The sequence below is a fragment of the Diabrotica virgifera genome, chromosome 3, assembly GCF_917563875.1.
Source record: "Diabrotica virgifera virgifera chromosome 3, PGI_DIABVI_V3a".
NCBI classification, from domain to species: domain Eukaryota; kingdom Metazoa; phylum Arthropoda; class Insecta; order Coleoptera; family Chrysomelidae; genus Diabrotica; species Diabrotica virgifera.
Window position 1 is genome coordinate 47,212,714 of NC_065445.1, and position 26,962 is coordinate 47,239,675.

Below are 26,962 nucleotides of genomic sequence, written 5' to 3' on the forward strand. Positions count from 1 at the left end.
TCAGTGCCTTAAAAATTTTAAAGCACTAGTGCCTTAAAGTAGCATTTTTAACGCTCGTATGGAGTGCTAAAAATTGTATTTTTTACACCGTTGTAGAAAAAATAGTTATTTATGAAACGGTTCGTGAAGTATGCTTTTTGCGAACGCACGAAATTTTTAGAGCACGAGCGACAACGGAGAGAGTGCTATATATCGCGTAAGTTCGCAAAAAGTACTTCACGCACAGTTTCATACAATATTTTATCTACGATAAACAAATAAAAAAAACTGTAAATCTTCGTCACTGGAATTCATTTATATTCTACAATTTTTAGAACTTTGACATTTAAAAATTTTAACTACTTTCAAACCACAAAACTGTCAACATTTTGTTGTAATTCATTGCTCATATTGTCATCACCATGACAACGCGAAAGTTAAGGATTGTCACCATGACAACGTTAAGGTTAAAACAGTGCGAAAAAGTAAATCCCATTTAAAATACATTGTTACTTCACGCACACTTTAAACCCTTCACGCACTGCTATCTATAATGACAGTTTTCACAAACTAAAAACTTATACATAATATGACATAGAGTAGATAAATATTTTTTTCATACTTTTTTATTAAAAATGGTTTCCTGCATATTATTGTCTTTTTGTAATTATTATTGTTTGCGGCACCAGATTAAGAAGAGTCGTTGCTAGTGGGTCTCGCTGTCGAAATCTTTCTTTGTTGTACCGGGTGTCCCAATAAGAATGGCTCTCGGCCATATCTCAGGAACGGTTTATAGTAGAGCTTTGAAATAAAAAATTTTATAACAAAAGTTGCCTCAGGAAAAGCCTGGAAATTATTTTCATAATTGTGGGTCCACCGCTAGAGGGCGTAATTGAATATCAAAAATAAAAAAATCTAAATTTTACAAAATTTTCCTAATGAAGGGGCACTGGAAATCCGATTATTGTATTCTTCATCAAATTCTGCGCATATTTGATTTAACAAGTTTAACTCTACCTTTGCAAATAAGAGGTGGGGGTGAGTGGGAACCTTGCTATGAAAAAATGGCTGTAAGTCCGGTTCTGCTAAATCAATTTTTGAAAACTGGGTCTTGTTGAAGACAGATCTTTTTCTTCAACGTAAGCGTGATAATTTTGAACCATCCTAATAAGTAATAAGCCAGCTGGGAGGCGTTATTTAATTTTTTTCAGAAATCTAGTTTTCTTTGGAAAATATTAAATACAAATATGCATATTTAATCATACTTTATAAAATTAGATTAAATTAGAAATAGAATAGCGAAAACCGCATGTCGATACCTTTTTTCTATCTCAAGATATCTCGAGAAACGTGTAAATTATATACATAACTGTTACTATCACCTGTAAACTAAGTTAATGAAAAGTAGTGTGCTTTGGAAAAAAACAAAATAACATCTTCCAGATGTCAACGTATAACAATATAATTAATTAAAACAACAATATAAAGAGAAACAATACTATTAAAATTAAATATAACACAGAACAAAAAGAACTACTTAGTGACGACCTAAATATTCAAATTGTTGCCCATCATACACTACTCTAGAATACATTATCCAGAGAATACTAAACGCCATTCAAAGCATATCGAGAGCAGAAATTGAGACTGCTGTTCAATCTACTCTTGAAAGAGTAAATTTTTGCAACGGAAATGATGGGCAAAAATTTGAACGTTTATATCATCACTAAATAGTTGTTTTTATTTCTTTGTAATAGGGCTTTTCAACGCTTCTCATTTGTTTCGAGCCTCTGTCATATGCCGTATAATCCGTGTATAATATTAATATACGAGATATGAACGAGGCTCGAAACAAATGAGAAGCGTTGAAAAGACCTAATATACGTTGACAGCTGGAAAATGTTTCTTTGTTGTTTCCATAGCACACTACTTTTAATGAATTTCGTTTACCGGTGACAGTAACAGTTATGTTTTTAAATTTACACGTTTTGTAAGATATCTCGAGATAGAAAAAAGGTATTAACATGCGGTTTTCGCTATTCTGTTGATAATTTTGTCTAATTTTGTAATATGGTATTAAAAATGCATGTTTGTATTTAATATTTTCCAAGGAACACTAGATTTCAGCAAAAAATTAAATAACGCCTTCTAGCTGGCATATTACTCAGTAAGTTCGTTCGAAATCATAACTTTTACATTGACGAAAAATATCTGTCTTCAACAAGACCAAGTTTGCAAAATTTTATTAAGCAGAACCGGACTCACAGCCAGTTTTTCATAACAAGGTTTCCACTCACCCCCACCTCTTATTTCCAAAGGTAGACCTAAACTTGTCAAATGAAATATGCGTAGAATTTTATGAAGAATACGACGATCGGATTTCCAGTGCCCCTTCATTAGGAAAATTTTGTAAAATTTAGATTTTTTAATTTCTGATATTCAATTACGCCCTCTAGCGGTGGTCCCACAATTATGAAAATAATTTCCAGGCTTTTCCTGAGGCAACTTTTGTTATAAATTTTTTTATTTCAAAGCTCTACTATAAACGGTTCCTGAGATATGGCCGAGAGCCATCCTTATTGGGACACCCGGTACACATATGTAGATGTACACAGTTTTGACGGCTTTACAAAAGTTCCTTACCAACGCAGTTGTTCCAGTTAATATCATAACATTTTGTGTTTTTAGGAATTATTCAAAAACTAGACTATTTAGCAGATCTTGGAATCACGGGAATATGGCTATCACCGATCTATAAATCGCCACTGATCGATGAAGGATACGACATCAGCGATTTTAGGGATATTAATCCATTATTTGGCGACTTAAAAACTTTCGTTAGGCTTGTAGAAGGAGCACATTCTCGAGGATTAAGGGTTGTTTTAGATTATGTACCAAATCACACCAGCGATCAGCACGAATGGTTCAAAAAATCTGAAAACGGCGAAGAAGGGTATGAGGACTATTTTCTTTGGATAGATAGCAAGGATGGATCTAAGACAGACCTTCCAAATAATTGGGTAAATATTAATTTTTCTTCTTTGTTTTTTTTATTTTATTTTGCCTACATATAATACAAGATTTGATTCATTAAAAACATTATGATGGGAGCTAAAGAGAGCTACATATGAAGCTTTGGGAAGAAGGGCGAAACTACCGACGATAGACCAGGAATGATCTGTTTTTAGGTGGATGTGAGAGATGGAAATCGGATTTTTGCGGATACAAGGTGATAACCTCGTTAATAATAATTTACTTATGCTCTTTCTTAAATATGCCCGGAACATTAATAAAAAAAATAAAATATTTAAAAATTTCAAAAAATTTCGTTTTTTTTTTCTATTTTCTTTGCTTATAACTTTAAATTGATTCATTTTGGAAAACAGTCGTAAGGGAATAAAACAAAGATAATTAAATTTTATATCAGATATGGTGGGCTAAAATGTTTTAATTTAACACCCTTGCTGAAAAATAGCAATAAATATAAAATAACGGGGCAAAACAAGCCTGTCTTTATTCAATGTTTTTCCATCGCTTATGTTACACTTGGAACCTTCCTAATTCGCTTAGAAAATTTTTGTAATGTGCTAAAACCGTCCAAGAAATTTCATTAAAATTGACACACTATATTTTGCATAATAATTTTGCAATCTAAACTTTTTTAAAAAATTAAAATTTTTTAAAATCTTGCACACCAAAATCTAAAACATACAAAGATTTGTCAATTTTGTTACATATAAATAAGCACTCCATCTATCTAATGCACTTTACAGAATTGAAATCGGATTATTTAAGCAGCCTCAGCAATGTTTTAAAGTTATACACAATTTTTTGGCTTATAAACAAATTAGTGCTGTGTCCAGGAGGGGGTGCTGCGGGCTCCTTTATTTAGATGGACTTACCCAAGTTTTTTTATGTATTTTGACCCGTAGAACACGAATTTTTTGGGTAACTGTTGATCCGGATGTCGATAAAATTGTTATAAACAAAGAACTTGAGGAATTACATAACATCGATGTTTCGCAAAATAAAATATTTTTTTGTATTTTTTCGGTAATTCTAAGCAAAAAATGTTCTTACCAGTTTTTTCGTAGGATGCATAGTTTTCGAGATAAACGCGGTGGAACATTCAAAAAATCGAAAAATTGCAATTTTTGAACGAAAATAACTTTTGATTGAAAAATAAAATAGCAATTCTGCTGGCAGCATTTGAAAGTTTACGTCAAATTATACCGGTTTTAATTATTTGCATTGCTAAAAATTAATTTTTTTAATATTAAACAAAGCTATTTGTTTACAAGCCAAAAAGTTGTTTATAATTGTAAAACATTGCTGAGGCCCCTTAAATAATCCAATTTTAATTATGTAAAGTGTATTATATGTAAAATGTATTATGTGTTTATATGTAAAAAAATTAGCCAACAGCAGGCGTATATTGCCCCCTTATTTTGTATTTATTGCTATATTGCAGAAAAGGTAATACCTTAAGAGATTTTTAACCAGTCGTATATCATACAAAATTCGATTATCTTTATTTTATTTCTTTACGACTTTGTTTCAAAACGAACAGTTTTAAAGTTATAAGCAAAGAAAGCAGAAAAAAATCGATGTTTTTCGAAATTTTTAAATATTTTAATTTTTTTATTGATGTTCCGGGCATATTTGAGAAGGAGCTTGAGTCAATTTTTATTACTGAAGGTGGCACCTAACTTTATCTGCAAAAATCCGAATGCCACCTCGCACATTCAAAAATACACGTTTTTTTTACCAATTAGTCCTGGTCTACGAACAAATAAAAGCATATTATTGAGTGATGAACACGAACAACAGAAACAAAACGGGAGTCGTTTTGATGGCTTGATACCATTTTAGCCAATATCGCAATCATCAAAGAATTTTTAAAAGAACAGTTATAAAGAAAGTTGGAAAGCAGGATGGATTACGCCATAAAAAAGGGGATAAGGCAGACTGCCAGAACTACCACTGCATCTCAGTTAGCATCACTCTCAGGAGATTGTACGGAAAAGCTATGAAAACCCTAATCGAAAACGAATATGAACCACTTGAGCTGGAACAGCAAGCAGGATTTTAATTTGGACTATCTTGCATCGAACAAGAAATATAGGACGACCATGAAGAAGATGGATTGATGATGTGGAAGAAGACCTAAAAATTCTAGGGGTCAGAAGATTAAGGGGAAGTTGCCAGGAATCGACAGGAGTGGCGCCTTCTTTGGGAGCAGGCCAAGATCCACAACGGATTGTCGAGCCACTTATGATGAGGATGATCTTCCATCGACCACATACACGTGAAAAAGAATAGCTTGTGACACTCTGTATAGTTTGTCAAACCAAGAAACAAGTTTGAAAATGTTCCAATCGCCATGTGGCGTTATGGCGATTGTAAGATTTTCAAACTTCTTCCTAGATTTGACAAACTGTACAGGGTGTCCCAGACTAATTTAGCCACGCTATATCTCTTAAACTAATAGAGATTTTCGAATGGCACAAAAAGTGGTTGGCAGTCGCTCATTCTACAAGAGACGTAAGAGAGGTGTTTGCACAGCTCGAGGAGGGAACAGGTAACACAGAAGAAATATATGCTGCTGACCAAAAATCCAAGACCAAGAGTTAGGCAGAACGTAACTATTAATGACCACAACTTTGAAGTAGTAAAAGAGTTTAAATATCTGGGAGCAGTAATCACAGAGGACAATCACATATAAAAAGAGGTCTCAGATCATTATTAAGATCTAAGCTGCTGAAAAGACAATCTAAATTAAGACTGTACATGTCAATTATTCGCCCAGTTGTTACATATGGGAGTGAAACATGGACTCTACATCAGCGAGAAATAAATAAATTGCTGATATTTGAAAGGAAAGTCCTCAGAACGATATTTGGTCCTCAAAGAGATGAATTGACAGGAGAGTGGAGAAGGCGCCGCAATGCTGAATTGGTGACTCTATATGGTACTGAAAACATTGTCAGACATATAAAATCTAATCGGATAAGATGGGCAGGTCATGTAGTAAGATCAGAGGAAGACAGAGTGCTAAAGACAGTGTTCTTCGAGAGACCAGACGGTAGAAGATCAGTGGGCCGTCCCAGAAAAAGATGGAAGGATGATGTTGAAACCGATCTATCTAGGATTGGGGTACAACAATGGCAAATCGAAGCGCAAGATCGCAGACGATGGAGGGCCATAGTGGATAAGGCGAAGACTCACCCCGAGTTGTAAAGCCAGTCAAGAAGAAGAAGACAAAAAGTGGTATATCCTACTTGTAATACACTTTAATATGGCGTACAAAAAAATCATCCCCTAAATATTCATCCGTTAGTTACAACCCCTAACTTTAATTTTTTTAATAGCATCCTGTATATCTTTTTATAGTTTTGGATATGGTCTTTTATCGTCTATTCAACACATTTTTTGAAAATAAAATCGGTTCGTAAATAACCAAGAAACTAGCAGTTAATTTTTGTTAATTGTGTGTCCCAGACTAATTTATCCAGGCTATATTTCTTTTAAACGAATAGAGATTTTCGAATGGGACAAAAACTGATCTATTCCATTTGCAATACACGTTCATATGGCGTAGAAAAAATTCATCCCCTAAATATTCATCCCTAATTTACAGAGTGCTATTTAAAAAAAAAGTTACGGGTTGTAACTAAGGGATGAATATTTAGGGGATAATATTTTTTCTACGCCATATTAAAGTGTATTACAAATGTAATAGATCAGTTTTTGTCCCATTCTAAAATCTCTATTCGCTTAAGCAATATAGCCTGGATAAATTAGTCTTGGGAACAAAATTAACAAAATTAAACTGATATTTTCTTGGTTATTTACGAACCGATTTTATTTTCAAAAAATGTGTTGAATAGACAATAGCTACAAATCCAAAGCTATAAAAAATATACAGGGTGCTATTAAAAAATTAAAGTTAGGGGTTGTAACTAAGGGATGAATATTTAGGGGATGATATTTTTCTTCGCCGTATTTAAGTGTATTACAAGTAGAATAGACCACTTTTTGTCCCATTCGAAAATCTCTATTCGTTTAAGAGATATAGCGTGGCTAATTTAGTCTGGGACACCCTGTATACAGGGTGTAACAAAAATACAAGTCATAAATTAAATCAAATTTTCTGGGACTAAAAATAGTTCTATTTAACCTAACTTACCTTAGTACAAAGACGCACACAAAAAAATTTACAGACCTTTGAAGTTACAAAATGAAAATCTATTTTTTCCGATATTTCGAAAACTATTAGAGATTTTTTAATTAAAATGGACATGTGGCATTCTTACTTGTGGCAGGTGTATCTTAAAAAGAAATTATAGTAAAATTTCTGCACCTCATAAAAATTTTATGGGGGTTTTGTTCCCTTAACCCCCCCCCCCCCCCCAAAAAAAAACTTTTAGGTACCTTCCAATTAAATTATTGTTCTGGTACCATTAGACAAACGCAACGTTTTTAAAAGTTTTTTGCCTCTTAGTATTTTTTCGATAAAAGAGTTTTAATCGAGGTGCGATTTCTTTTTTAATATGTTTACATAAAAATTTTATGGGGGTTTTGTGCCTTTTAAACCCCCCAAATGTTGGTGTACGTCCCAATTAAACTATTATTGCGGTACCATTAGTTTGTTAAACACAGTGTTTTTAAATCTTTTTTGCCTTTGAGTATTTTTCCGATACGGCGCCTTTGATCGAGATGTGGCTTCTTTTTAAATGTTTCAAAATATAGGTACCTCAAACTGTAATTTATAAATAAATTTTCATATTATTACCAGGTCTCTACTAACATTATACATATGTGGTGGATTTGAAAAATATTCAAAATATCTCGATAAAAACTAGCTTTTCGAAGAAGTACTAGGAGGCAAAAAAGTTTTAAAGACATTGTAGCCTAATAAAATAAAAAAAGTCAAAATGTCAATTCGTACAGGTTAAAACAAATTTTATATCAAAGTTTAGGTGGGTACAAAAGATATTTTCAAGAAAGTATCCAAATCATACAAGGGGATCATTGTTTAAAAAATTAAAAAGGGGTCATTTTTGCAAAAATTTACTTTTTTAACTTCTGAGGTAATTCACTTATTAATGAAGGTCTATGGGATTTTTTTCTGCCAAGTTGAAGGGTAAATCTTTCTCATAAGTCTTACTAAATTAAATTTGACCCCCTATTTATTTAAATAATTGTACATAAAACTTTAAAAACAAATTTTCAAAAAAATTATTTTTAGCGTTTTAAATAAGCACTATAAAATATCTTATTTTACAGACTAAGTTGCACTATGTTATCAGTATTAAGCAAAAAAAAATTGGTCCAAAAATATTTAATATTTTTTGAGATATTGAATTTGTTTATTAAATGTTACTCTATTTTCTATTGCAAAAACGCGGTTGTTGCCAAAGAGATATTCACCTGCTTAAGATGTCATTATTTTTATTTTTATGTATATATTCGATAAATGTATTGATTAATTCAAATTTCAATTAAACTCCCCCCTAAAATGGCATTTGAAAATTATTCAAATTTGTTTATAATTTGTTTTTTTAATAACGTCGCGGGGATTAAGTATTTTGAAATGTCGTTTCGATAATTAAGTTCCTGGGAATTTTTTACTAATTAACAAAATTTTTTTGTCGTTTTTTCTTCTTCTTTTTTTTTTTTCTTGGAGTTACATTACTACGGGCCCTTTTAGGGTTAAATTTTATTAAGAATATCGAATCTCTGAGTTGTAGTGTTGTTCTGAAGCTATTTCCTTGTGGCATTTTTATGATTAATTATTTATATGGGAAATAAGCCACAATTAAAATGAAAAAAATAATTTTATTAACGTTTTGAGAAGAATTTTTTTGCTTAGCAACAACACTTTAGTTTATTTTAGTAATATTTTGTATTTTGACAACGGCACCCGATTTGGGCGTCGAAACGTTAATAAAATTATTTTTTTCATTTTAATTGTGGCTTATTTCCCATATAAATAATTAATCTGAGTTGTAGATTCTAAACCTAAAAATATTAAGATTTAACTAAAATCTCTTAAATAAAATGTGGCTACTTACTGAGTTACAGGGTGTTTTATTTAAAAATTTAAAAATTATTGTTACCAAGTACTTTAAAACTATTTGACGTATCCTTATGATACTTGGCAGAAAGTGTGGCTATTACACACGCTACTAAATTGTGATTAATAAACGTTTCTAGCTAGTGCCAGAGGCGTACGACCGGGGATAGTGAATGATTGACTCTTCCCAAATTCTACGCCACTGGGTGAATTACTATTTTAGCGAAATTTTTCGATCCTCCAATACTTTGTATGTAAGTAACTTTAGTGGTATTGATAAAGCCATCAGTTTGAGAGATATTGGAAGTTTAAAATGAATGAATGAATGAATCAAAATAACTATGCCGTTTCATTTTTAACGTCCAATATCTCGAAAACTAATGACTTAATCGTTACCAGTAAAGAGTATATTATTTACATAGAAAGTATTGGAGAATCGAAAAAATTTCGCTAAAATAGTAATTCCCTCAGTGGCGTAGAATTTGGGAAGGGTCAACCATAAACTATCCCCTGTCGTACGCCTCTGGTAGTAGCTAGAAACTTTTATTTATCACAATTTATTAGACTGTATAGTACATACACTTTCTGCCAAGTATGATAAGGATACGTCAAATAGTTTGAAAGTAATTGGTAAAAATAATTTTTAAATTTTTAAATAAAATACCCTGTAACTCAGTAAGTAGCCACATTTTATTTAAGTGATTTTAGACCAATCTTAATATTTTCATGTCTAGAATCTACAACTTAGAGATTCGACATTCTTAATGAAACTTAACCCTAAAAGGGCCCGTAATAATATAACTGCAAGAAAAAAAAAAGAAGAGGAAAAAAGACAAAAAAATTTGTTAATTAGTGAAAAATTCCTAGGAACCCAATTATCGAAACAGCATTTCAAAATATTTAATCCCCGCGACGTTATTAAAAAAACAAATTATAAACAAATTTGAATAATTTTCAAATACCATTTTAGGGGGAAGTTTAATTGAAATTTGAATTTATTAATACATTTATCAAAAATATACATAAAAATAAAAATAATAGGATTTAATACAGGTGAATATTTCTTTGGCAACAACCGCGTTTTTGCAATAGAAAATAGAGTAACATTTAATAAACAAATTCAATATCTCAAAAAATATTAAATATTTTTGGACCAATTTTTTTTTGCTTAATACTGATAACATAGTGCAACTTAGTCTGTAAAATAACATATTTTATAGTGCTTATTTAAAACGCTAAAAATAATTTTTTTGAAAATTTGTTTTTAAAGTATTATGTACAATTATTTAAATAAATAGGGGGTCAAATTTAATTTAGTAAGACTTTTGAGAAAGATTTACCCTTCAACTTTGCAGAAAAAAATCCCATAGACCTTCATTAGTAATTTAATGACCTCAGCAGCTAAAAAAATAATTTTTTTGCAAAAATGACCCCTTTTTAATTATTTAAACAATGATCCCCTTGTATGATTTGGATACTTTCTTGAAAATATCTTTTGTACCCACCTAAACTTTGATATAAAATTTGTTTCAACCTGTACGAATTTACATTTTGATTTACATGTAGTGTAATTTTATTTTACTAGACTATTGTGTTTAACTAATGGTGCCACAATGATAATTTAATTGGAATGTACACAAAAGTAGGGGGGTTTAAGGGAACAAAGCCCCCATAATATTTTTTGGGGGCACAAATTTAACTATAATTTTTTTAAGATGTTCCTTTCATAAAGATGCCAAATGTTCGTTTTCAATAAGAAACCTAAAATAGTTTTCGATATATTGGAAAAAATCGATTTTTATTTTATAACTTAAAGGGCTGTAACTTTTTTTATGTCCACATTTGTACTAAGGTAAGTTAGGTTCAGTCGAACTATTTTTAGTCCCAAAATATGTGATTTCATTTATGACCCCTATTTTTGTTACACCCTCTATGTGTGTAGTTTTGCAGTAATAAAAATAAATAAAAATCTGTATGATATTATTTTCTACTTAATTTAATTGTATTTTTCCTGTTTCATAGATCAGTGTCTTCAAAAATTCTGTCTGGGAATGGAGTGATAAAAGAAATAAATTTTATCTTCATCAATTTTTCAAACAGCAACCGGATCTCAATTTCTTTAACGAGAAAGTCCGAAAAGAAATGAGGGTATGTATAATTATATAACTAGTGTTATACTTCAATACTTGGAAATATTTTATTTATAGTGAGACACCTGTTGAATTCTTAGTTTACTATTATTCATTTAAGGTTTTTTAAATATGTATTCAAATTCCAAATTTGGCAAATTGAGCTACATCCTGAAAAATAAGAAATTTCGGCAACACCTTAAGGGTAAGAACAGAACAAGTGGGTCGCGGTGGAGGTGGAGGTGGAGGTCACGGTCAATGTCGATATCTATGTAAAACAAACACATTATAGTGAATGGAAGATAACAGAGCAGGTAAGTCGCGGTGGAGGTTTAGCGCGATGCCATCCAGGAGGTTTACGTCGTTGCTTTTGAAAATAAAATGACTTTGTTTTACATGGATGTTTACTGCACGGCCTACAAGGATGCTTCCCTGTGATTGGTCCGTTCGAAGCCAAGTTGTCATTTTGCGCTATCTGAGTTGATGCTTTTTATATAATTCCTTTTTTATTGAGTTTATTTTTGAATTTCTGATTTTTTTTCGGAGGATTTCGGAGGATCAAATGGATCCTCCTTCATATTTCAAATTTTTGAAATATGAAGGAGGATCGATTTGATTATTTACAGCTGACATTTCATCACTATCATCACTTGACTGACACAACATTGCAAAAGCACAGTCTTTTTGTCATTCAAATTTCATTAAACTGCAGTCGAACCCGCTTATTGGAATAGCCTTGGTGCCAAGCAAAAGTATTCCTATAACCGGGATATTCTAATAACCGATCATTGGTGGCTAGTAATTTTAACTTTACACCAAAAATACCCAAATAAAAATTCACCGCAATTAAATTCTGCATAGAGACGTGTCTTTCCCGATTCACTTCGACGAAAACTTTCCCCGGAAAAAGCGGGTTTTTCCAACAAAATCTTTAATTTTCAACTAAAATTTTAGATAAGTAATTGTTAATCAATAATTAAATAACTTGGTAGCGTACAGGACCTTTTCATATAGATTATAATTCCAGAAGCCGATGGAAATTGAAAGAACAGTTTAGCAACAATTGAATTTTCAATTAAAAATTTACGGTCGCTATAATAACGACGATAATTATGATACATAAGAATAACTATGATTTTTTCATAAAAAGACACTATACCTATCTAATGTACTTTACAGAATTGAAATTGGACTATTTAAGCGGCCTCAGCAATATTTTAAAATTATAAACAATTTTTTGGCTTATAAACAAATAGAATATCTCGGGACATATTAAACTAAATTAAATTGTGAAAACGGTATTCGAAAAACAGCGGCAGGCCGCTTCTTTTAAAAGGAAAAACGTTTAATTACGACGAGTGATTCCTGAGATACAACCGGTGAAAGTTGACCGGAATTTACGGCAAAGATATAAACAACAGGATCATAATTTTCAAACCATCACCTTTTTATTTTTGTCCTCTTTCTCCACACCAATTTTCATATCCTTAAAATACTCATAACATATATTATTATAATAAAAACTATCGATAATACGTGTGAAAATTGCCAAAAATAGCTAAATTCCAATCAAAAATTAGGTTGGAGAAAATGTAACCCTCAAAGTTCAAAACCGGTATACGTTAAAAAAATGCATTTTCTCGGCTTCCCATGCAGCAATTTCCTTCATTCTTTTTTTGTTCCCTAATAACTCGAGTAGAGCCATCGAACTAACTCATTATTAAATGTCAAACTTGCTTTTGTTTTGTTATAATAGATTAATTTATTTATGAGAACAGAAAACTACATATTTTTCCAGTTGTAGGCTTTTTTTTAGATAAACTTACTAAAAGTGTATCTTTTAAAGTTAAAAACATAAATTTTCTCATTTGAAAGCTGTATAATTATTTAAACAATTTTTATTTAAAGAAATTAAAATTTTGTGTTATAATAAATAAATTAATTTATTACAACAAAACAAAAGCAAGTTTGACATTTAATAATGCATTAGTTCGATGGCTCTGCTCGAGTTACTTGGGAACAAAAAAAGAATGAAGAAAATTGCTCTATGGGAAGCCGAGAAAATGCATTTTTTTAACGTATACCGATTTTGAACTTTGAGGGTTACATTTTCTCCAACCTAATTTTTGATTGGAATTTTGCTATTTTTGGCAATTTTCACACGTATTATCGATAGTTTTTATTATAATAATATATTTTATGAGTATTTTAAGGATATGAAAATTGGTGTGAAGAAAGAGGACAAAAATAAAAAGGTGATGGTTTAAAAATTATGATCCCATTGTTTATAACTTTGCCGTAAATTCCGGTCAACTTTCACCGGTCATATCTCAGGAACCACTCGTCGTAATTAAACTTTTTTTCTTTTAAAAGAAGCGTCCTGCCGCTGTTTTTCGAATATACCGTTTTCACAATTTAATTTAGTTTAATATTTCCCGAGATATTTTATTTGTTTATAAGCCAAAAAATTGTTTATAATTTTAAAATTTTCCTGAGGCCGCTTAAATAGTCTAATTTCAATTTTGTAAAGTACGTTAGATAGGTATAGTATCTTTTTATGAAAAAATCATAATTATTCTTATGCATCATAATTATTGTCGTTATTATGGCGACCGTAAATTTTTAATTAACAATTCAATTGTTGCTAAACTGTTCATTCAATTTCCATCGGCTTCTGGAATTATAATCTATACAAAAAGGGCTTTAACATTACCAAGTTATTTAATTATTGATTAACAATTACTTATCTAAAAGTTTAGTTGAAAATTAAAGATTTTGTTGGAAAAACCCTCTTTTTCCGGGGAAAGTTTTCGTCGAAGTAAATCGTAATTTACGGTCTCTATGCAGAATTTAATTGCGGTGAATTTTTATTTGAGTGTTTTTGGTGTAAAGTTAAAATCTTTAGAGTTATAGAACAAAAATTGAAAAAACACGATTTTTGGGCGCCATTTTGTTTATAAAAAAAGTAGCACACTATCTGCGGACTTTGCATACCTATATTATTAATATATACAATCATCAGATTCGATTCCAGCAATAAAATTGCTGGTAAATAACTTTTCCCAAAAATGGCCTATTCTCCGATAATCAGCCCAGACTAAGAGATCAATGGAAAAACATATGTTGTAAATACACTTGAGGGACAAAAAACGAAACCAGTGAGTTCGAAATATTACAAAGTTGATGGATATAAGAGAAAAAGTAGCCGAATCTAAATGGAAATTTGCGGGAGGCAACATCAGGTACAAGGACGACAGGTGGAACAAGTAAATACTACACTGGAGACCATACGAATACAAAAGAAGTAGAGGAAGACCACAGATGAGATGGGTTGATAACTTGAAGAGGCAATCCGGCCCTAGATGGACGAACTTAGTTCAGGATAGGCACAAACGGAGACAAGAAGGGGAGTCCTACGTTCTAAAATGGATAACATGGGTTACATAGATAGATAGATTCAATTTCTAAACAAATTGTGGGAATACTATGTTAGTGTCCACAACATATTCATAGATTTCAAACAGACCTACGACCCACGTCATTAATAGACACGAGTTACATAATAAAATATTGCATAGCTTTAACATAGACCCAGAAATTCATTCTACTAGTAAAAACAACTATACACTTGGAAAGCCCCATTTGATGATGGCAGTAACCCTGAGTCTTCAAGAAATCAACTATACTATATACTTGTAAATGAGCGTTTCCGAAATGCCGTCAAAAAAGTCACTACATTTCCTGGGGCAGATATTGGATCTGATCCTCAACCACTTGTAGCAGATATTAAACTAAGGTTAAAACGAATTCAGCGACAAAAACCCAAAAACCAATGTACTTAACTTTGACGATATAAACATAAAACATAACATTAAAAAAGAATTTAACAATAGAATAAAAAAACATCGGAGAACAACTAGAAGATCCAGAAGAACTATGGAGTGAATTAAAAAATCAAGTTAACGAAATCTCCACAAACAATGATTATAGAAAAAACTTAATCAAGAAAAATAAATGGATGACAGACGACATCTTGAAATTGATGGAACACGACTGATCAAATCTAATGAAGCAGAATATATACACTTGCAGAGAAGGATAAAAAAGGAGATCAAATTAGCCAAAGAAAAATGGATGAGAGAAAGGTGCGACGAAATGGAGGATGTGATATCTAGACACGACTTATTTAATGTGCACAAAAAACTAAAAGAAGTAAGTAACATATTTAAAAAACGAGTTCCCTCTGTGCTCGTTGACAATAATAACAAAATTATTGTAAATGAGCACGAAATAAGAAGAGAATGGCAACTGTATATATCAGAGTTGTTTGAAGATGACAGGAATAATATTGCCGAATTCTACCAAAACTGTACTGCCGGCTCAGAAATTATAAAATGCGAAGAAGAACATGCTATAAATAGTGCTAAAATTAGAAAATCTTGTGGTCCAGATGATACACCAACTGAGTTGCTGAAACTTATAGAGGATGATAACATAAAAGTAGTAGTAAGACTTTTTAATTTAATATATAACACCGGAGTGATTCCCACAGATTGGATCAAATCCATCTTTGTCGCAATACCTAAAAAACACAATGCGAGAAAATGCTCAGAATATCGATTAATTAGCCTAATAAGCCACACTCTTAAGATTTTCCTAAGAATACTTCACAACAGAAATAGACGCAAATGCGAAGAAAGAAGATCTCGAAGATACCCAATTTGGTTTTAGAAATGCTATGGGTACCAGGGAGGCACTTTTTGAGCTAAACATCCTATTACAAAAATGCCGTGATCAAAGAAAAGATGTATTTGCATGTTTCGTGGACTTCAAAAAGGCATTCGATAAAGTACAGCATGTAAAATTAATGCAAATACTGAAAAATATCGGAATAGATGACAAAGATATTCGTGTCATTAAAAATTTGTACTGGAATCAAACTGCTACGGTCAAAATTGGAGATAACTACACCGATAAAATATCCATAAAACGAGGAGTCAGACAAGATTGCATTTTGTCACCAACATTGTTTAATGTTTACTCGGACCAGTTATTTAAAAAGGCACTTGAGAGACAGCCATATGGAATAAAAATCAACGGAGAACTACTTAATGTGATAAGATATGCAGACGATACAGTAATTCTGTCAGATAATATTAAAGGTCTCCAAATTCTGCTTGATCGTATTCACGAGGTAGGAGAGGAAATGGGCATTAAAATAAATTCAAACAATACAAAATTTTTAGTGTTTAGTCGTGACCCACATCCCGATGCAAAGCTTCAATTAAACGGAGTCCAAGTTGAGAAAGTTCACAAAATGACATATTGGGGAACTGTGATAACGGACCAACTAGACCTAGATATAGAAATAAAACGTAGAACAGCAATGACTAAAACTACTTTTATGAAAATGAAGTCATTTCTTTGCTATAATCATCTCAGTTTAGAACTAAGACAAGGAATGGTCAAGTGCTATGTTTGGTCCGTATTTTTGTATAGTGCAGAAGTGTGGACGCTAAATGTATCGATCATGAACAGAATTAAAGCATTGGAAATGTGGATTCATAGACGGATGCTGAAGATACCCTGGACAGCAAGAAAAACTAATGAAGAAGTACTAAGGAAGGTCAACAAAGATATAGAACTGCTAAAGACTGTTAAACATCGAAAAATGTCTTATCTGGGACATATAGTGAGGGGAAGTCGATATAATATATTACAACTGATCCTTAAAAGCAAAATAGAGGGCCGTAGAGGTGTAGGAAGAAAACAGGTTTCTTGGTTAAAAAACATTCGTGAGTGAACTCAAATATCAAATGCTGGACAATTATTCCATATTGCAGAAGATCGAGAAGCCTTCGCAATGGTGATCGCCAACGTCGGATAATTCTGATATGGCACGTGAAGAAGAAGAAGTAAAAACAACAATGGACTCGTCAACCGAAACTGGCAGAATGCAAAATGAGCTCACTGCGAACTTCTCAATAGTCAAAAGGTTAAAGCCAGGAAGGATAAGGGCTGGCACCGACACTATTCAAAAACTGACTCTCGAATATGTGACAACACAGTTGATTATAGGAACAGATAATGTCATAACTAAGGAGCGGATTTATATGCGATCAATTTTGATGAAATATGCGCATATATATGCAGTAAAAAATTACGAAATATGCGCAAGATATGCACAAAAATTCAAAAAATGCGCATTTTGAGAAACCAAAAACTGATAACAATAGTTACCTATTTAAAATAAAACAACAATATCACTATATATTATATCTTCAATTACAATTCACTACAATGTGTTTTCGATTATAATTCACTACAGAAGTAATTGTGGCATATTTAAAATACATTGTTAAAGCCAAAAATTCTACACCAAAATCAATTTCATAAATTTCCATTAAAAATTTCGCGTATATCCTCCAAAGTTTTAAAGCCGTTTAAGACGGGATCTGATCTAAAGCATGAATATGTCAATTTCCGTTAAAAAATCATAAAACTATGGTTAAAGGTGTAAATTCTCTTAACAATAGGAGATTTAAAAGAATCACCAGAATTATAGGTACCTACTAAATTGGGATACAAATTGTACTAAATATAATAAAAGTAAATAAAATTCGGATTTCTCGGTAAACCATCCTTTATCATTTAACATGCTACAATCATTTTATAACGGCGTACTATAAGCACTATAAGTACTTTGTGTAAGGGTATTTTCTAAGAAAAAATGAAAAGGCAGTGAATGAGCCGTCTCTCTTTAGGTAGTTCTCGAATTAATAGATACGACAGCCTGTGCGGGGAAATATTTTGCGCCAAATTAAAAAATTTAATTTTTTTTTACTTAAATGTTTTGAAATAGGCACAAAATATGCATGTTTCTTTAAAAATATGCAAAATTTAGTTAACTTCTCAAATATGCGAAATATACATGCAATATGCATTTAGCATAAAATCCGCTCCCTAGTCATAACAAATAGTTGAATCAGTACAGATTGCCGCTTTTGCGGACGACATCGGTATAATATCTCGCAGAAGGAAAGAAGCAGCAGAAATGTATTCGCAATTTAAAAAGTGGCAAAAGAGATGGAGCTAACAATAAATATCCAAAAGACAAAAAACTAACACACGCAAGAGCTAGGGGAAACGGATGCACAGTAGAATTAGAGGACGATATTGAAACTGTAGAAAGTTTCAGACAGTCTGCTTCTTAACATTTCCTATCAAGTTCCCTTGACGTTGGCGATTAACACGTCCAAACTGTCTCTGTCTCGAGCTATTCTTTAACCAAGACGCCCGTTTTCTACCAATTCCTCTGTGTCCTTCGATTTTATCCATCATAATAAGTTGAAGAATATTATATCGGTCTCTACTTACTACGTGTCCAAAAAAGGCCATCTTTCTACATTTGATGTTATCAAGTAGCTCGCTAGCTGCATTTGCTCTCTTAAGGACTGCCACATTTGTTAGCATAGCCGTCCATGGTATTTTTGGTGTACGTCTGTGCAGCCATATTTCAAAGGCCTCCAAACGATTAATGGTGGATATTTTTAATGTCCATGCTTCGACACCGTATAAGAGGACTGACAAAATGTAACATTTAATCAGGCGCTTTCGGAGTTGAAGCTGCAAGTTATCATTACAGAAGAATGACCTCATTTTTTAAAATGTTGTGCTGGCTATCTCAATTCTACATTTTATCCCTTTATCTGGCTTTAGTTGTTCAGTAATATGGCAACCAAGATATTTAAGACTGGATGCTCTTTAAATTTTATGACCGTCAACATATAACCGTGAATCTTGATGTGCCAAACGTCTAAACACCACGTATTTTGTTTTTGAACAGTTTATGTTTAGGTCAAACTCTCTTCCCACTGTGTCAATGGCGTCAAAGGCATTGTAGTCCATTCATGTCATCACTTAAGATAACTGTATCATCTCCATTACTGACTGTATTTATCAGAATTCCAATGACGCCCCATTCCAAATTATGTTCTTTAAATATTATATCTAAATATAAATTGAACAGCAGTGGCGACAGTATACAACCCTGTCTGACACCTCTTTCTCTCTCCCAAAAGAGAGTTGTAAAGAGAAATAAGCTTATTTTCACTCGCATGTGTTCTGCTCTAAAAACACACACTGGAGATCAAAAATTAGGATCTAGAAATATATTATTAGACCAATAGTATATTATGGATGAGAAACATGGGTGACGACACAAAACAAAAAAACTAGAAGTCCTCGAAAGAAAACTCCTAGGGAAGATTTACTTTGTAAACTATATTTGTAAACCTATTTAAAAAACGGAATATGGAGATCCAGATACAGCTGATCTGGATCTCATCCTGATCTCATCCTGGTCGTCCTGATCTCATAATTTGTTATAATTTAGAGACTTTGATAATATGACCAGAGTAAGACCAAGAAACAGAAAAGCCACGGAAAAGGGGAGAGGATGAAGTGGCAGCGGACGAACAAGATCTTGTAGACGTGAAAACCTGCAGATGTCTGATTTTGATAATGTCTTACCATTTAAAAATATTTAAGACTTATTTACTTTTGTTTTGATATCTATATATTTCTTTAGGATATACTAAACTACTGGCTGGAAGAATACGGAGTAGATGGTGTAAGAATTGATGCTGTGCCTCATTTAGTGGAGGCCAAAAACTTAACTAATGAACCAAGAACCTATGACCCCAATGCATCTCCCAACGAATATGACTACTTGGATCACATTTTTACAAGAAACCAACCAGAGAGTTATGATTTGGTCTACGAATGGAGAAGCCACATCGACGGAATATCCAAGAATACTTCACAAACAAAGTAAATATTAATCTCTAACATTTAACTCACAGTTTATTGAATATAAAATACAAGATTCGCAAAATATGTTTATTTTTTGAATTTTTAAAGAGAATATTACTCTTTTTTTTACTTCATTAGTATAGGGATTAGGTTTTGCCATTCCTTCTTCAAAAAGGTAATATGATGGTCTTTTTCACTTGAAAATTGACTTCCCTTCGGCCACATTATGCGTAATAATAAATACAGATGTAAATATTGGGTTTTAAATCGGGCTGGCCTTAGTTGATTGTAATAACAATTACGTCTTTATCTAAAAAATTTGACGTTTTCACTCCGGAAATCGTTTTCAAAAAAGATTATTATTACAGAAATTATGTTAAAAGAGTGTATAACCTCCAAAGTTCTGAGGAGGTTATGTCTTTTTAAAAATTGACCTTGATATACTTGGTCACGTTATTGTAGGCAACAGCCATGCTTTGGTTGAATAGATCTGAGGGTGGATGGTTAATGTCCTATAAATCAAATTCTGGTTATTTGTTACACATTTTTCTGCTTTTAGTGGGATGAGGACTCCTTCTTTGATTTTTTTTCCAGATTTAGAACCTTAATAAATACCGATTTCTATAGTTGATTCTACACGGCAAGATTAAGAAGTGTAAGACGAGCCCTGGAAGCAAATATGTATTATGTTTGGCTAGTCTTAGGAAATGGACTGGTCTAACGACAACTGATCTATTTCAAGCCGCTGGGAACAGAATAAAATGGGTCAATGTGGTCGACAATATCATCACCATCTTTGACTTTTACAACTCTTCGTGAGTCTTTGCCGCTTTTACTATTCTGTTGTCCTCAAATAGAACGCAGTACGTACAGCGAACTTAAAACCGAGAAATCGGCTATCAAAGTTTTTTCCCAGAACTCCGTATGTTTTGAAAACGTTTTAACGCAAAACCTGTTATATTAATAGTTAAACGTCAACTAAAAATATATTCTTAGAAAAAAATCATGTTTTTATCATTCCCGTAAATAAAAAGTCATATATCGCATTTTAGTTGAGTAGCGGACCATAGGCGCCCATACCCATGGGCAGGGGGGCGTGCTCCCCTGCCGTTTCGAGTGCTTTAAATTATATACTTTCATCCAATGTATACAAAAAGTAATGTGCAACATCTTCACGTCTGCACCCCCACTAAAAATATTTATATGGGCGCCCATGTAGCGGACATATATTACTGGATCAGAAATAGCGGCGTATCTGCATTTTATTTACAAAGAGGATTTTTTACAAGAAAGTACAGTTTCCAAAGAAGAAAAATAAATAGCTTATAATTTGTTATTATATTTATACCCAAAATACCTATATACTTATCATAAATGTTCAAAATACAAATAACAAGTGTATACAAATTTGTAAAGGCCAGCAAATGTTTCCAAAACAATTTTCTATTCTCTGGAAACAGAGTACATACTTAATTGTTTAAGAATGTTATCTCTTTTTTCTTTAGAGAATCCTCTGAATTTTTCTAAAAAAGGTGTGAGTTTAAGAAGCTCTTTTCTTCTGTACATTAAAGCTGTTCTTCTAAACTGTACATTAAAACTTTTCTAATATTTTAAAGTGTACCTACTGGCCGCGCTCAGCCACAATATCTGCATGGTATGGTCGGTTTTCTAAATATTTCTTTAACTTAGTTTTTAGTTCTTATTTAATTTATCTACATTTATTTTAACCGCGAAACTAGCTCTAAAACTCTTTCATATTCAATTTAATAAAATTCCTTGACCCTTTACCAAATTCGATAAATTAATTTGAAATTTGTAGTCGAAATAAGAACCCAAATAAATCTTGATGTACTTTTAGCTAACTAAGCGTATATTTAAATACTAAATATTATTCTAGCTGGGCTAAGCGATCGCAATGAACATAGTAAAGTTTAACTATATGTGATTTTAGGTACAGATTTGCGTCAAACTTATCATCTTATAAAGATAGATCTTCATTTTTCTCCAAAGCCATAGATAATATAGATTTCGTTCTAACGTGAACCATCTCTTGAGCAATCAAATCTCAAAAACAACCGCAAAGGACCACGAATATAAAAATTAACACATAATACCACAAAACAAGCGCCAAATTTAAAGCAAAATTTAAGAAACCATCCGTTCTTAAACGCAGTGCATGCAAATACGACTGAACGAATATGAGATTTTTGCAACGTGAGTCTCGATAAAAAAGCCGTAAATGTGCTGTGCTCAATTAAAACGCGGCAAGTACAAGATACACGCTAGCACATACTGCTCTTTAGCTGAGCACTCTGTAGATACCGCATTTTAATTAAGCAACTATTGAAGTTTGGTACATACGGCATATTGCAATTCCTTTATTTTGGTAGTAAATAAAATGATACGGCTTTCAGATATTGCAGAAGCATAAATAAGGTCACAAGGAACCCACATATAGCAAAAACTCGATTTTATTTTTGTGCAGATACCGCTTTTTAATTGAAGACGGCAGTATTGTCTTTCATTCGTTCCGGTCCTGTGCTACAATTTACCATGGTCACAGTATAAAGAGGGACAGTAGAACCACTCTCCGAAAAATTGGAAGTAAAATCTGTAGTCGCGCATGGCGACCGCGCAATGTTGGCAGTCGCTTTTGCCCCACTCTCGCATTGCTAGTCGCATAGAAACGTACGGAATTTAACAGGGAAAACCCGCATCCACCACTGGTGAACTACCAATTGCGTACTGCCGATATTACTTCTTGAGATCAAAGCGCCGACATAGGAGTGGTTTTACTGTGGAATCTCTATATACTGTACCATGGTCTCACTTCCATCTTCTTCAGGTCTTCTCTGACTGCATCTTTTCACCTTTTTCTAGGTCGTTTAGCCCATCTTTTATCGTATTTCCCAAAACACACTGCTAATCAGTCTGTCGTCATCACTCCGTACCACGTGGCCTGCCTATCTTAGTTTATTGGCTTTTATGTATCTCACGATGTTTCCCTGTCCGAACAGGGTCTCTAATTCATTGTTGTATCTGCTCCTCCATTCATTTGTCACACTGTCCCTGCAAAGACCATATATAACAGGATTTTACGTTCACATACTCAAAGTTTATTGATTTCTTTCTTTCTCAACGTCCATGTTTTACTTCCGTATATCACTGCTGGTCGTATTATGGTTTTGTACATTTTGATTTTGGCAAGTTTTGAGAAAAGCTTTGACCTCAGCAGATGTTGAACGGCAAAGAAAGATTTATTCCCCGCCAGTATTCGTACTTCAACTTCCCGTTCTCCTGTGTTGTCACTAGTAATTGTTGTTCCTAAGTATTTGAATTCTTTGACCACCTCAAAATTATGATCTTTAAGGCCATCCGCACATACAGCTACTAAAAGACACCAGTTGGTAACTTTAGTTACCAGTCAGTTACTTAGTAGTCACTGTCCATGTACTTTAATGAGTGTCCGCACACAGCGCTACTCGTTAGCAGCCGGTCTATAATGCGGGAGTGATCAGTCACAGCGGACTGGACGTGCAGGTCGCTTGGCGACTAGTTTCTAGCTTGTTTATGATATTTTATTAAATTTTAACACGCGAAATGGCGAAATTCTCGCATTGGAGTATTTTTCTTATGAATTGCAGGTACAAGCAATTGTACTAAATGTAAATAGGATTCTTTTGACATCCTATAAAATGCAAGATATTTAGCATCACTTTCTTGCAACTCCTTTGCAGCATCAAAAGCTCTGCAATTTATATTTTTTGCAATGTAGGGATGAACCCAATACCTCCTCTTTTTTTGCTGTTTGCGTCTTCTGTTATAATAATAAAGAATAATTTCGTCCTCACTTGAATCACTAGACATATTTTAATGCGATAGTACTTAATAATATAAAGGTCTAACACGCAATAATATAAAGTTTTAAAACTTAAACACCGTATAACAAACCTTCTGAGTACAAAGTACAATCAAGAAGTGACTCGCTTTATTATTTTTCAGTGGCGTAGTGTGCGAGCCTTAGTTGATAACCAGTTGATAATTCTAGTTACCAACCAGTTTAGTTTCTTTTTAGTAGCTGTGTGTGCGAATGGCCTTATGGTAATGTTTTGTCTTACTCACTGTCTTTCCTTTCTTGACACGACCATGTATTTAGTTTTTTCTTTGTCAACAACATCACTAAAAGGTAATATAGTTATTGTCAATTATTTTTTAGAATTTGTATGACAGAAGCAGCTGTTGATCTTAAATATGTAGTACCATATTATGGTACAGCCGACGGATCAAAATTGGGAGCACATTTCTCATTTAATTTTGTATTGCTTGGATTGGAAACGACTTCCACTGCTGCTGATGTGGCCTCATTGATACACGCTTGGGTGGATAAGCTTCCAAAAATATACACGTCCAATTGGGTAGTAAGTATGCTTCTTAAATATATAAATTTTTTGTTTTTTCAGTTTTATTTAATGTGTAAATTTATACGGATATCAAATCAGAGTTTAGGCAAGATTTAGGAACTCTCTCTCTCTCTCTTCAATCCTGACCCCCCAGAGGGAGTGTAGTGGGCGACGTGATGTCGTGTATTGTCCGTCTCCAAAGATCTCTCCCTCTGGTCATTTCTTTTAGCTCATGCATAGGTCTTTTGCATATTCCTGTAATCTGATCGATCCATCTTGTTGGGGATCTTCCTCGTGATCTTCTTTCCCCTGTTTTCTGTGTTTGCTCTCATAACATGTCCAAAGTATTTTAATTGTTGCAGATGGACTTTACTGGAGAGTCGTTGGCTAACTTTTAGCTCTCTTAAAATTGAATTATTTGTTCTATGGTCGGTACAAGGAATTCGTAGCATTCGTCTCTAACAGAACATTTCAGTGGAGTATATCTTTCTTCTTTCCGAATTTCTCAGGGTCCAAGATTCACATCCGTAGGTCAGTATTGGGGATATTAAGCAGTTAATCAACCTCATCTTTAACGCTCTTGAAATTTAACAGTCCTTCCATATTGTGGTCATTTTTGCTGTGGCGACTTTTGCTAGATCACATCTACGTTTTAATTCTTCCTGTAGTGACCCTGTGTTTGTGATTAATGATCCTAGATATAAGTATGAGCTCACAAACTCAAACCGATCAATTGTGGTTATGTGTGGATGATTGTTATGTAGTCTATCCATTATCATGATCTTTGCCTTTGATATGTTTAATTGCAGACCAAATATTTGACTTTCGTTTTCAACCAGTCATATAAGATCAATCAGCTCTGCTTGATTATTTGCAAGAACGGCTGTGTCATCTGCGAAACGTAGATTGTTTATTTTATGACCATTTATTGAGATGCCTTTTTCCCATCCTTCAAGTGCTCTTCTCATAATATGCTCTCCATATATATTGAATAATTGTGGAGATAGTATACATCCCTGTCAGGCACCCCGTTCTGGATGAAATTCGTTTGAAAGTGTGTCAAGCACTTTAACTGATCCAGTAGTGTGTTCGTATAGTTCAGTTATAAGCGAAATAAGGTGTTGGGGTACGCCTACTTCTTTTAGTATTCGCCATAAGTGTCTCCACTTGACCCTGTCGAACGCCTTACGATAATCTATAAATCATATGTACAGTGGAATATTGAATTTCCTAGATTTTTCGATTATCTGTCTTATATTCAACAGGTTTTCTCGAGTACCTCCACCTTTGGTAAATCCAGTTTGCTCTTGTGGAATTTCTCTTTGAAGGAATTTTTTCAGTCTCTCATTGATTATATGTAGCATTATTTTACTGACATGTGATATAAGAGAAATAGTTCTATAATTGTCGCATTTATGGAAGCTGCCTTTTTTATGAATTATCGTTATTGTAGATTTTGTCCAGTCTTCAAGCCATTGTTTAGAATGCCATATTTGGTTACAGAGTAGACGAAGTAATTTTACGGCAGTTTGTTCTGTGGCTTTGAGCATTTCGGCTGTTATCATATGTGGACCTGGTGTTTTATTATATTTGAGCTTCCTGATCGCGAGTCTTACTTCATTTTCAAGTATATCAGGTTCTTCTTCCACCTCATCAGAGATTTGGTTAACAGGTTCTTGGCGTTGATCATCCTTATATAGGTCCCTGCAATACGATCTCCATGTCTCTTCTATATCTTCCCTGTTTGTTCTCAGAGTTCTAGTGTCGTCTTCAATGGCCCAAGTTCTGGCTTTAAAGTCTCTTGTTAAGTAGCGTATTTTTCGAAATAGATCTCTCGGCTGATTATTCTGATCATGTGTATCAATCTGTTTGCATATACTTTGATAGTACTGTTTTTTGTCTGCCTTGCATCTTCGTTTTATTTCTCTATTGAGGTTTCTTAAACTAGCTTTTTCCCTTTCACTATGCACGCCACTTTGACAAAGATTTCTTCTATCCTCAATGATTTGAATGGTTTCATCTATTATCCAGTGTTTCCGTTTCACACGATTATTTATCTTTGCCCTAGATACAAAGTTTACTACTTTTTAAACAATTAAAATAATTGAAATAAAAATATAATAGACAATATTTTAAATCCAAGACTTTTCGTTAATAAACTGCTTTCTGGCTGCATCCTGTATCTCTGGCTTTTACAATATATAAGCACAAGAGAGGACGAAAATAGGAAAAAGCAAATAGGACACTTTGGCCACGCATTTACCTTCTCTCCGTCAAGGAAAAGGACCAAAAGACAGTTTCTAAATACTCAATTATGAGTAAATATGAAAAATGATAAAGGAAGTTTTTGTTTTTATTCGATTCAGAGTTGGACCACCATCTCCATATAGCTATTTCAGCATCCCATGCATCTTCAGTGAAGCTATGCAGTCACAACGCTGATGCGGACATTAACAACCGTGCCTATTTAAGCGAAACCATCGCGATGCAAGGATTCCGCCTTTTGAGACGCAATCTAGCAACATCTCTCGCAAAACGAGGAAAACAACGAAAAGCCCTAG

The 26,962-nt window shown here is 33.2% G+C and overlaps 1 protein-coding gene across 1 annotated transcript in view; it reads left to right on the plus strand.

Moving 5' to 3' along the window:
• LOC114325811 (probable maltase) overlaps positions 1-26,962 on the plus strand; it is a 53,154-nt gene that overhangs the window by 14,040 nt on the left and 12,152 nt on the right. Inside the window, exons 2-5 of the mRNA XM_028273935.2 lie at positions 2,668-2,999; positions 11,081-11,206; positions 19,778-20,019; positions 24,218-24,419. Of these exons, the coding sequence (XP_028129736.1) occupies positions 2,668-2,999; positions 11,081-11,206; positions 19,778-20,019; positions 24,218-24,419 (902 nt within the window). The remainder of the gene's footprint in view (positions 1-2,667; positions 3,000-11,080; positions 11,207-19,777; positions 20,020-24,217; positions 24,420-26,962) is intronic.